Source organism: Arvicola amphibius, chromosome 12, assembly GCF_903992535.2.
Source record: "Arvicola amphibius chromosome 12, mArvAmp1.2, whole genome shotgun sequence".
Taxonomy (NCBI): domain Eukaryota; kingdom Metazoa; phylum Chordata; class Mammalia; order Rodentia; family Cricetidae; genus Arvicola; species Arvicola amphibius.
Window position 1 is genome coordinate 51,812,963 of NC_052058.2, and position 12,646 is coordinate 51,825,608.

Below are 12,646 nucleotides of genomic sequence, written 5' to 3' on the forward strand. Positions count from 1 at the left end.
GTCAATCTTGAGTATTTTGCCCCGTTAGTCCAAGTCTCTTTTCAAGGCCTATCCAGAATGGGTTCTTTCTATACATCTGCCTTAGCCATCTAACTACACAAGGCCCAGACTCAGTATACAGCCAGGTTTTTTTTTTTTTCATACAATTAGAATGGACTTCACAACCTACCCTGTAGGGGCTGTGTGGTATGTTCACACCTCCCCAGATCACAGCTATGGTGTGCTTGATGGCTTTAACTGGGGTATATGAGCAGGCAAATGTGCCGTCCATCTGATTCCGCACCTGGATGTCAATGGGCTGGCCTTCCCCATCCTGCAAAAGAGCCAGTCAAAACGTGAATAAAAGTGGTCCCCACAATGTCTCCACCAAAAAGCGACCACTGCGGCTTCTAGGGATGGCCAAAATACCATCAACTTATTACCATACAGCAACCACAGCATGCTATACACTCCCTATACACAGGCTATAGGTAACAACAAACAAAACCAAATAGTCCCACAAATAAAACAGGTCTCACTAGCTTACTCAGGATGATTTTAATGTCCTACCATGGACCTCCCAATTACTAGGAATCAGGTACATATTGCTGTGCCTAATTCCATTTATTTACTTGTATACTAAGAGTAAATGCTATAATCTCCCCAGTCTAAAGCCAGTGCCATTTAACATATAATTTCAATTCTTGAGTTTAAGTCCTTTGTCTAATTTTAAATAAATCAGATAGGCATAATCTGAATTTTGTTCACAACCCTATTAGAAATTAAGTAGACTAAGACAAACTGAAAGATATTACAGAGAAATCTTAAACAACAATCCTTCTTTTAATAGAGCATGAATCACAAGTATGAAAAATGTCCTGCACTATGTTAGTCCCACATAGTCCTCACATCACACTGTAGGACACTACTATTACTCTCAGTGTGTGGATAAGAAAGCCGAGGAACAGATGCACTGAGCAATTGACATTACACCTCCCGCCTGACAAGTGTAAATGGCCCTGGAAACTTACCTGAGCCATTATCTTTAAGGGAGCTTTTCCAGCATCCTTAGGATCCACAATGAACTCAGCTGGGTTGTTGACAATGCAACCAGATTTCTCCAAACCAGGCCCATATGCTTGGACCTGAGGCAAAAACCAAATAATGTTTCTTCCCCCGTGTCAAAGGATGGGATGGAGAGGGGAATACACAAAATGCCTGGTGCTTAATTGAGCATTGCTATAGGAAGTAAAATGCCAAAGAAAGCTGTAGCTTAAAAATAAATACCACTAGTAGATGTTCACAAAGGAGAAAATACTCTAAAACAAAATCAGAGCTAACCCAGACTCTCTGCCTTTACTCTGGAATGAGAGAAAGAACTTTTGTATGTGGGGCAGATCTTTAGCTGTGGCTGGCTTCAAGTTTCCCACTTTGAGCAAACACTGAAGGTTGCAGTTTCCACAGAGCAAAGAACTAACTATAGGCCCAAGAGTGCCACAAATTAGCTCACTGATGATACTCTATGGATAGCTGGCCAACAGCCATAATAAGTGGCAAGAGGAGCCTCTTCCACTTGACAGGCATATCCTTGAATTTTCCCAGAAGCTCTGGGAGTAGACACTACCATTCCTAGTTTATGAAGAACAATGTCAAGAGTCAGAGAGGTCCATTACTTTCCCAACATCCTGGAAGTTCTGAGAGGGCCACTTCTGCCCTAAGATCCAACCCATTCTTCTCGGCCATAGGGGAGAAGGGGTAAAAGAAGGGTGAGGGTGTTTACTAGGTCCGGGTTGTAGTCTCCAGTAGCAGGGTGGATGAAAGCCATGTATGGGCTGTCCTTGATGTCCTCATCATCACACATGATGTGAACGGCATATTCACCAGGCTCCTTGGGCCAGTATTTGACATCACACGATCCATCATTCTGATCATCATATTCTATTTTTGCCTGGGAGGGGCCTTCAATTGCAAACCCTGAGGGATGGAATAAAAGGGCTTTCCTGGTTACACAAGGTGAGACTTATCTATTCTATGTGCTACTACGTCTCCTTCTCGCTGCCAAGTAATGCTCAGAAAATGAAAATCAAGTATGTCCCTTTTCCACAAAACCAAGGTCACTGGGTCTTGACTAGGGGTGGAAGGGGTAGAATGGATATTTCTGGTTTTCAGGTAACATGATGAAGGGTAGAAAGGAGACATACCTAGGCAAGGGTACATACCAAAAAACCTCTTTTTTGAACATAGAGCAACATATGCCAAAAGTCTTAAACCAATACTTGTTTGTCTAAACCCATTTCTGAGTTTTCACATGAATGAATTAAGTGAGGTTATGCACTCAAGATTTTTTTTTTTTTTTTTTTTTTTGGTTTTTCGAGACAGGGTTTCTCTGCAGCTTTAGAGCCTGTCCTGGAGCTAGCTCTTCTAGACCAGGCTGGTCTCGAACTCACAGAGATCCGCCTGCCTCTGCCTCCCGTCAAGATTGTTTTGATATAATAATACCTTGGAAGTAACTTGAGAGCCCAAGAAGAGACTGAAATACAACAAAATTGTATAGAAGCCTGGGAAATGAAGGAATTACATCCACTCATGTGGGGCATAAGGATATAAAGATACATCTGTATGTTCAGGAAAAAAGTCCAAGAAAAAAATTAAAAGTGTAACTACTACCTTAGACTAGAAGTATATAGCAAAATGATTACTCTTTCTACTAGTAAAAATTATATGTAATTTCTATTTTTCCCTCTTTTGTTTATTGTTATACCAAAAACAGGGGCCAGTAAACCATAGCTCATTGGTTTAATATTTCTATATAAAGCGTTTTACAGGAATATAGGCATACTTACTCATGTATGTATTTTCTTGATGACTGCTTTAAAACAACAATGCCAAAGTCACATAATTGTGATAGAGATCATGTAGTATATAAGGTAAAAATACTGGGCATGTGACTCTTTCTAGAAAAAGTTTGTTGGCTTCTAATCCATAATGATCATGTGTTTTGTCAGACAAGCACTTATATTCAGTTATGCTCCAAATAATAAATTTACTTTTTCAAATTTCAGCAAAATTAACCAAGTCATTTATTTAAGGGTCAATCACCAATCCTTACCTATGATGTTTTATGTACTGTTTAGCATACCACCCACCCCCACTTAGGGAACTGATCAGTAAAGCAATCACTATTGTCACAGGCATTGGGCAACTGAAAGCAAAAAGGAAAATAAGAACTAGAATTCTACAGTATCCAGAAGGCTGTGTGTAGTCAGGAGGCCAGGAGATCACGCGAAGCTCCAACACTAGGTACTGTGTTATCCTTAGCCCTTACAGAAGTGGTTGGGCAGTGGCTTCCACTTACCCAGAGTCCCGACCTCAGAGCCAATGGATTCCACCACGAAGTCTGCTGATCTGCCAACAATGCCACCATGAAGACCAGGGCCCCAGGCACGGACTTTCTGCATGCCTGCTTCAGGGCCAACTTGGACTTCAAAGGGGCTAGAAGGGAGGGAACAGAAGAAGCATTGAGGAAGAGCATAAAAGGGGATTGCGTAACACCATTCTTTCCACTTGCCTTATCTTCTGCAGGGAGGCTGAAACTCTAGGCAAGTTCCCGCCTCCACACTGGTTGCCCCCACAGGCATTGTTATGTCAACAATATAATGCAATGTGGATGCTTCAGGAGCTGGGGGGCACTGGGCTGTCACTCAAGCAATACATTTCTTCTAGTTTGCTCATCAGCACGTGACCTTAGGTATGCAGGGCCCTCTAGAGTGTAAGCCTTAAAGATTAAGACTATTCACATTTCTCTTTTCCCACCTATGCTATAACAAAACAAAAACAAACAAACAACAACAATAACCACAACAAAAAACCCAGACAAATATGCTTTAATTTTGGCAAGGGAAGTTTGCAATAAGCATGTTCAGACACTGAAAACCCTATAAAAGAGTTCCCCTTATCCTTAGTTTTATTTTCTTAAGTTTCAAATGTGGTTTGCAAAATGTATCATTTTGAGATTAATAGTGCTTTGTCATGACGCCTACATTTTTTTAACTTTGTCTCATCATATAGGCATTATGTCATCTAACAACACAAGAAGGATAAGCCCAGTACAATATGGTAGTTCTTATTTTGATTTATTTGTTTTTTTTTTTTTTTTTGACACACGGTTTCTTTATGTAGTTCTGGCTGTCCCGGAACTTGCTCTGTAGACCAAATTGGCCTCGAACTCACAGAGCTCCACCTGCCTCTGTCTCCTGAATGCTAGGATTAAAGACATGCATCTCCACTGCCTGGTAATGGCATGCTCACGTTAAGACAATATTCATGTGCCTTTCATGTTGCTGCTTCACCATCCCTATTATCAGTCTCACATTGCGTCTATTTTATAAATTAAACCTTTTTATGGGTGTGCATGTGTAGAGGCAAAACAAACCAAACCAAACAAAAAACACCAGCACATGACACTGTCTGGGGTGGATTTCAGGCATATATTCATGGTTTTAGAAGGCAACCTTTGTAGATAAGAGAGAACTACTACAATGTTCAAGTATTTCTCAAGACAAAATGCATTCAGAGTTTAAATTGCCCTCAGGAGAGCAGCAAAGCCCAAGGGTCCAGAAAAAAAAAACTGCTACAGCCCCAGGCAAAGCTGTGGCCAGGGTCCCTTGCCTCTGATGGCATTCATGTAGATGGTTTTAATGTAAACCATAGCAGACTGTGCCCCTGCGGCATTCGTGAACAGAGGCATTCATTGAAAAGGAGAGCCTCGGTTTATACAAGACTGTATAGACACACAGTCCATTTGCTCTCGATTACAGCTCTTTCTGGTTTCCCTGCCTCCCACCAGGCACAAACCACCAGCATTTGATTTAAAGCAGGGCAGCTGAAACCACAGTGACTTTGTGCTGCTTTTGAGAACAAGCCAAGTGTCTGTGCTGCTCCGAAAAGGGGAGGGGCAGGCTGGGGGTGGAGAGCTTTTAACAAAGCAGATCTCTCTTCCCTCTGGCAGCCTGGGAAGCAGCAGGCTCCTGTGAGCTTGTCACAGGCCGATTATACCTCTAAACAAGGCCCCTCTCCAACCTAGACTCACCTCTTTGGAATGTGGTGTCCCCCCCAAGTAATTGCGATGCTGTATTTCCCTGGTGTGCTAGGGTAGTACTCGAATGAGTAGACCCCATCCAGAAAGCCCTTCTGCTTGACAAGCTCCTCTAGTCCCTCTGTAGAAAGAAAACACATAGCCTTTGCAGAATAACCTCGAGGCTTAAAAGAAACCATCCACAAAACATAGGTGACCTACAAAAGTTCAACTCTGAATGTGAGGTTCGCCCTCCCCCACCAAACCTGGGAGAGGGTTCCAAAACTAAAAGCGGACTCATCTCAGCTTCCAAGGGGGAGAAATGGGATGACTTCCCAGCTAACTTGCTTCAAAAGCTCTCAGCAGAGGCTGAGGTCCTAAACCAGCTGCAATGTTTGCTGTGTCTCAGGATTTCTCAACAGTCCTAGCTGCCTTCCGGCCACCATCCCACCCCTCCAACACTGGAAATGGAGGCCATCTTTATGACTTGTCTTGGACTAAGCACCTGTGTATTGTTTCCTGGCCAACAATGGAAGAGAGTCCTTACAAGTGATCTATTAGAAGATGGGCTTTAGGTTCTATACACCATTTCAGATCCAGCCATCAGGTAGAAACTTGTTTTATGTTGAGGTCTGGCCGGAAAAGCCAAGGAGTCAAGAAAGTCTTCAAGGTCAGAAAAAAACACCTCTTTGGTTCTTGTTGCAACAAGCTGAGTGGGTGTGGGGGGCTGGGGATGGGTGGATGGACAGCCCTAGAGCTACTTGGCTCTAGGTCTAGGCAGTCTAGAACCCTGGCTCCCCTTGGGGCATATCTTTTCCCAAAGCTTTGAGCTGAGACCACATATGAATTTTTTGGACTCAGGACTAATACTGATACAGAGGACAAGAGGAACTTCTGAGCTGCCCCTTTTTCCTAGAGAAGACATGAGACAGAGGAGTGCTGACCTCATGTCTATTCTCTCTGTCACTAAAGGAGAAAGATAGGGCACTGGGGAAACATGCCTTCTGCCAAAGGCTTTTATCTACAAAGAAAACCACATCCTAGGGTGTTTTATTCTCCTATAAACACTGATAATACTAACATGGTAACTGACATAATTTCATAGTCTATAAAATATAACCTGGGCTGGAGAAATCAATGGCTTTGAACACTGTGATTGGATTCCAGAATTTCACTCTGTACAAGGACTTTACACCTAGATCTCTTCAGTTAGAGAGGGGAGAGAGAGAGAGAGAGAGAGAGAGAGAGAGAGAGAGAGAGAGAGAGAGAGAGAGAGAGAGAGAGAGAGAGATAGAGAGACAGAGAGACAGACAGAGACAGAGAAAGGCAGGGAGGGAAAGCACCAGAGTACTGTCCCCAAAGCAACATTTCTCCAATTCCCTTACAGCATTACTTTCTATCCCAGAGGTTTTTAGAATGGAAGGCTGTCAAACCACCCACTGGTTGTATCTACCCATATCCAGGACAGATGTTACTAATCAATCACTGCTCCCTTCTCCAAAGAGCACAGACAGGACTCAGATCTTTGTCATAGCTCTCTGGGAGATCAATCAGGACCGCCGTGGGACGTAATTCATACACCGTGGCTGAAAACGTAGCTAATATTTTATCTGACATGGGGAAAGAAAGGAGTACTTACTAGGGCCCTTCACAGTTACACCAAGCTCCCCGCTTCCAGCAGCTTTGGTGTCCACCTTAAAGTCTGCAGTCTCCCGGATCCGGACACCTTTGGGTTGCAGGCCTCGGCCACTAGCCCGGCAGGCATTTGGATTGCAGGCTGCAAGCAGAGTTTTAACATCAGTTCAAACTTTTAATATTTGGTAAAAGACAAGAAAAGTAAGGCTACTTGGGGCTACCTGCCAAGAAAATGTTTGCTTTGCACAAAGAGCATCCGGTAGTTGCCCAAGACCCGGGGTCCCACTCAGGAAGTGCACCAGCTAGCAAAGAAGGACACAGCATGGCTTTGTGCAGTCTCACCAAACAAGGGCTGGGCAAAAGTTATTTTGGCAACATTCAACAGGAAAGTACCGTGCTCCTGGTACTGGCTTTTGGCCTTTTATGAGCAGGAAGGTATTAAGACTGAGAGCTGAGCGTTCTCCAAACCCCACTGCCACACTCAAGGGCCCACTAACTGGGAAGATCATATTTTTTCAAGTCTACTCTGAAAATGCAATGTGCTTGAAATATGTCTGGGTTCTAAAGCCTGGGTCAGCCATCTCTGAAGATCTGGACATGACTGTTGTCTTGCATGTGGACGGTCAAGCAAAAAGCTGAGATCGTGCTCTCAAAGACGGCTATGACAAAACTCTGGGCATCCGCAAAGGCAAGCCTCAGCAGAAGTGCCATTTTTTGTCTTGATTTCTGGTCTCCTTTAAAAGCCACACACTTTAGGACTAAACTTAAGGACTATGGGGGTGGCTAACATTCTTCACTTGGGAGAGCCATGAAACTACTCTTCTGTATGGGGTCATCAGTGAGGATGTTTATAAAGACATATATACTTCCTAAGGATCCTCTGCCCAGCATACGCAACTTCTTCCTTCAGTGGAAATGGAAAACTGACGGGCACAATGTCCTGTTGTCCATGAGTTGGCTTTTCCTCTCCAGATCTCACACTGTGCATTTGACAGCCCTTTATACACAGGCACCAAAAGTGGAAGGAAGGTAGTTCTTTATTAGACACATCCTTCCTCTTCAGAGAGGCACACAGACATTCTTGCAGTTAGAGATCATGTTAGATTGTTATGGATGAACATCGTTTATGGGGGTGGTACTTAATGGCCAGTAACATTGGTTTTCCAGGGTTAAAGACATGTAAGTATGGATGTGTGCACTAAAGGGCCCCGCACATGCTCTATCACTGAGTCCTCTTTTGCTTTTTATTTCAAGACAGGGTCTCACTAAGTTGTTTTCCTGTGACCAAGTTGGCTTTGAACTTGTGATTCTTCTGTCTCAGCCTCCCAACTGACTAAGATTATAGGCCTATAACACCAGGCCTGGCTAAAGCATCTTTTAATAGCAAATCATTACAGTAAAAGGCAGGTAAAGAGGAAAAACAGTAACAAAAAACTTACTGTCCCAGAAACGAATGAGGCAGCCCATGAATGAGAGATTGGGAAACACCAGAATGAGGAAAGCTGTCTTAAACCATCTCTTTCCTAATGTCAAAGGAATTTTGATTATAAATATCTAGGGAGAGGGTTGCTTTTCCTTTGTCAAAGGGACAAAAGCTGGTCACATGAGGAATAAGTCACAAGATGACAGGAATTCCGGGAGGGGGGATTAAAGGTGTTCTCTCTTTCTCTCTCTCTCTCTCTCTCTCTCTCTCTCTCTCTCTCTCTCTCTCTCTCTCTCTCTCTCTCAGAAATATTAAACATATACAACATGGTCAACACCAAAATGCTAACAGCTCAGCTCCCATAAACACTCAGCTGAAGGATTCGAGGGAACACACCAGATCTGCTGCCACCCTCAGCACCTCGTTCAGGCTGGGATCTGGCTAGATGAGCTGTAATCACCAACACCTGTATAGGAATCTCCTGAAGTCACACACACAGGACAGACTCCCCTGACACGTGCAATCAGCACGAAGGACTGGTAAAGACGCCCCCACTCAACCGGCCCTTACCAAAGCAAGAGCCTCTGGCCCAGAGCTTGCAAATAGAAAGCCAGCAGCTTCAGGGTCCAGGCTGGCCCAGAGGCAGGATTCAGAAGAAGCAGCCAGGTCTGCAGGTGCAGAGATGGAGGACAGAATAGGGAGAGGCAAGTATTGGTTAGAAAAGGCAGCATAGTTGGGAAACAACAACAACAAAAAAAGTCAAAGAAACAGAAAGAGAGAAACTCTAATACCGGGGATAAGATACGCTGCTGGCTGCAGAGGAATTTAGCAGAGTGGTTACAGGCCCGGTCAATGAACACTATGGTCCTACAATATGCTTTATATGCAGAACACTGTCAAAGCCTTAGTCACTCCACCTACAGACTGGAGGTGGTAATCACACCTGAAGTGCATAGACATATTATGTGGGTTAATGCAGTTGAGCTGAGTGCCCAACAGCCAGAAAAATGCTTGGACTACAGGGCCCTGCTGTTGTCGAGCTTGGTCTTAGATACCAGATCCAACAGACTTAGGTCTCTGCACACAGATTCGGTATCCCTTATTAAAAATGACTGGAACAAAAAGATTTTGCTATAGTGAGATTTTAAAGGTGTTTTTGATGTTTATGTGTGTCTATGTGAGTGTCTGCCACACATGTTCAGGAGCCCATGGAGGCAAGAAGAGGACATCAGAACCCCTAGAGCTGGAGTTACAGGTAGGTAACAGTCGACTGGTGGAGGTGCTGGGAAGCGAATGCAAATCCTTTGAAGTACAGGAAGAACTTGTCGCTACTGAGCCTTAGATCCAGTACCCGTTCCAGACATACTTTTTAAGAAATATTTGCATGGGTCGGGTGGTGGTGGTGCACGCCTTTGATCCCAGTACTTGGGAGACAGAGGCAAGTGGATCTACTTACAGAGGGAGTTCCAGGACTGTCCTTGCTATGCAGAGGAACCCCATTTTGAAAAAACAAACAACAAATTATGCAAATTTTGTTGATTGAGCTTCCCTTATCTGAAAACCTAAAATCTGAAATTATTTGAGAATCATGTCAGTGTGCGCGCGCGCACACACACACACACACACACACACACACACACACACACACACACAAAATGGATCTTGAAGCAATCCAGTTTTCAGATTGGGATACTCAATCTGCGGTACAGAGTAGACTTAAAATGCTCCTTAGTGGTGGAAGTGTTGAGTAGGTGGGACTTACTGGAAAGAAGGTCACTGGAAATTTACGCTGTAAAGCAGTGGTTCTCAACCTGTGGGTCATGACCCCTTGGGGTTTGCATATTAAAGATATTTACCTTGCGATTTATGAACAGTAGCAAAATTATAGTTTGAAAGTAGCAATGACATAATTTCATGGTTGGGTGTCACACATGAGTAAGGGTCACAGCGTTAAGAACTTTGTGAACCACTGCTGTAAAGGATTGGTGAGGGCCTAGCCCCTTCCTATCTCTTTCTTGGCTTGCTGGCTACCATGCAGTAACAGCTCTATTGCCACATGTGCCTATGATAGCTATACAGCAAAACCATAGAGAAACTGTGCCAAGAGATCATGGCCATAAACCAAATAGCTTTATCATCTATTAATGTGATCATTTTAGATATTTTGACACAGGGAGGAAAGATGAGGAACACAACTCGTATTAGCACTAATCCTGAACTACCACTTCCTGTTGAAGGGATTCTGGCAGAAAGAGGATTGAGCGAGTCCAGGTTTATTAGTCTCTATGCCAGGCATATTTGGCCAGTACTTACCTTCCCCAACCTGCACACCAAAGGGACTCTTGGGAATGGCATCTCCAGCAAAGGAGACCTTGACCACATGGGGGCCGGGTTGCACTGGCTTGTACACACATCTGTACACCTGATTTCCTCTGTCTTCCACCAGCAGCTCCACCGTGTTCTTGCCCTGAGGATCCTCTACCTCAACATCAATGTCGCCCACGCCAGCTCCTGGGAAAGAACCACCATTCCATGAGCACATCTTCCCCTTTCAAAAGCTTGCTGCCAACCGGTGCAAACCACAAGGCTGCACCAACGGTGGTCCTCTTTTTCACACTGTCTATTTTCTTTTTTTAATTGAGAGAAAGCTGCCAGGTGATAGTGACACACACCTTTAATCCCAGAACTCAGGAGGCAGAGGCAGGTGGATCTCTGTGAGTTCTAGGCCAGCCTGGTCTACAGAGTGAGTTACAGGACAGCCAGGGCTACACAAGAGAAACCCTGTCTAGAAAAACTAAAAAAAAAAAAAAAAAAAAAAAAAAATAAAGCTAACAAATCAATAACCATTTTACTCATTTGTGCTGCCCATTCCCCTAGTCTTTTATAAAACTTGTTCTAGCACATGACTGGTAAAATCTAGGGCAGACAGAAATTTGAACAGAAATTGAGAAGTAATCAGTCAGGGTCAGTAGTGAAGCTATGTATAAATAGAACTAACTCGTGAGAAAAAGTTGTTTGCTCAGTCTGAAAGACCAAAGTTTGGGTGCCCCAAGCCTTCCAGAGGATTCTGTTTTAGATCATCAAGAAGATGCAAAGGTCAAAGCACATTACCAGCTGTGTAGATGTCAAAATAGGTGGGTTTATTGGCAATGTTCCCTGTAGTTTCCAGCCCTGGGCCTTTTGCAATGACTTTGCTGGCGTCTCCTTGGGCTTTGTCAACGTTCACTTCAAATGGGCTCTTAGAGATGTGCTGTCCTGCAAAGAGGACTGTGACCTACAAGTAACAAGAGAGATAGATGTGACAGCTGCTCCCTGACCATCAAGAGCACCACGCAACCTCGTGCTTCCATCCAATCTTCTTTCAGCTTTCTCAGGATTAGACACCCAAAGATGGCTGGAAGCAGGAGTCCTAAAATCAGGGATTTTACCTCCTGAATCCATCAAGCATATGGCTATGCCCATGATATCAGATGCACTTGGTCTTTTATTTTATTTTTTCTGATTGTGTTTGGTAATCTCCTGGACCTCTGTGCTGTCCAGCCTCTGGTTCCTGGCTATCCAGGCAGTGTCAGGCATAGGTTTCCTGTTGTGGTGTGGGCCTCAAGTTAGACCAGTCGTTGGTTGGTTGTTCCCACAAGTTATGTTGCACCATGACCTCAGCACATCTTACAGGGCACTCAGTCTTTCTAACAGGAAATGCACAACCATTTATACTTAACTATCTAGGCATGGGGTTCCTTTAGTAGTGCAGACAGAGCTACTGCATTCTCAGAATAAAGTGTACCATCCCAAGATTTCAGATATAGGGTCAGATTTTTCACAGACTAAGATCATTCTCAGATAAATGTGTTTGAAGCAAAGTATAATGACTTCTGTCTAAAAACCTTAGCAAAAAATGTTGCATCCTGGGATATTTCAAGGGAACTAGACTGAGTTTCCTATGAACCTATACTTGGTTGGAATAAACCAATTAGATCATAAATGTTCCCTTTTAAGATTTAATTTTCCTAGATTCACGATGTTCTGGAGTAAGAAGAGTCCTGGTGAATTCACCAAAGCTCAAGGCAGAAAGCAGAACCTGTCTTAAAGTCTGTGCATGATATAGGAGGATTGGCTTTGTGTACAGAAGGCTTTCTTTCAGTGGAAGACACATTCCTAGGTTACCCACTTGTGGTAGCCCAGACTCTCTTAGCTCTTGCCCTATGGAATCATCCCAGAATTGGTCTCAAATATAGCTTGATATGATGCTGAGGTGAAGGGTGTGGGAGCTGGATCCCAGGCATTCTCAGATACTGAGTGAATTCTTTGCTGCCGCTAGTGAGCTGAGCTGTGTGTCATCAGGAATTAAGACCAGGATACTCTCTAGCTAATCTCAAAGCGGGGTGAGTAAGGAAGCACTCAGAACAGAAGCCACAGGTAGTCACTAAAGTATCAAAAGTCCAGACATACAGCTTCAATTTTTAGGTACCCATGTGGAATTAGGGAGGAAAAATCAGGATATTACAAATAACTTCTGGGGAATTTAAATAGAGCTG

The 12,646-nt window shown here is 43.7% G+C and overlaps 1 protein-coding gene across 3 annotated transcripts in view; it reads right to left on the reverse strand.

The window, feature by feature from the left end:
- The window catches only part of Flnb (filamin B), a 139,830-nt gene that overhangs the window by 61,135 nt on the left and 66,049 nt on the right, over positions 1-12,646 (reverse strand). For all 3 annotated transcript variants that reach the window (XM_038350205.2, XM_038350204.2, XM_038350206.2), the window contains exons 7-14: positions 11,223-11,385; positions 10,425-10,622; positions 6,693-6,830; positions 5,069-5,195; positions 3,335-3,471; positions 1,760-1,953; positions 1,011-1,124; positions 170-313 (exon numbers count right to left, since the gene is read on the reverse strand). In XM_038350205.2, the coding sequence (XP_038206133.1) occupies positions 170-313; positions 1,011-1,124; positions 1,760-1,953; positions 3,335-3,471; positions 5,069-5,195; positions 6,693-6,830; positions 10,425-10,622; positions 11,223-11,385 (1,215 nt within the window). The remainder of the gene's footprint in view (positions 1-169; positions 314-1,010; positions 1,125-1,759; positions 1,954-3,334; positions 3,472-5,068; positions 5,196-6,692; positions 6,831-10,424; positions 10,623-11,222; positions 11,386-12,646) is intronic.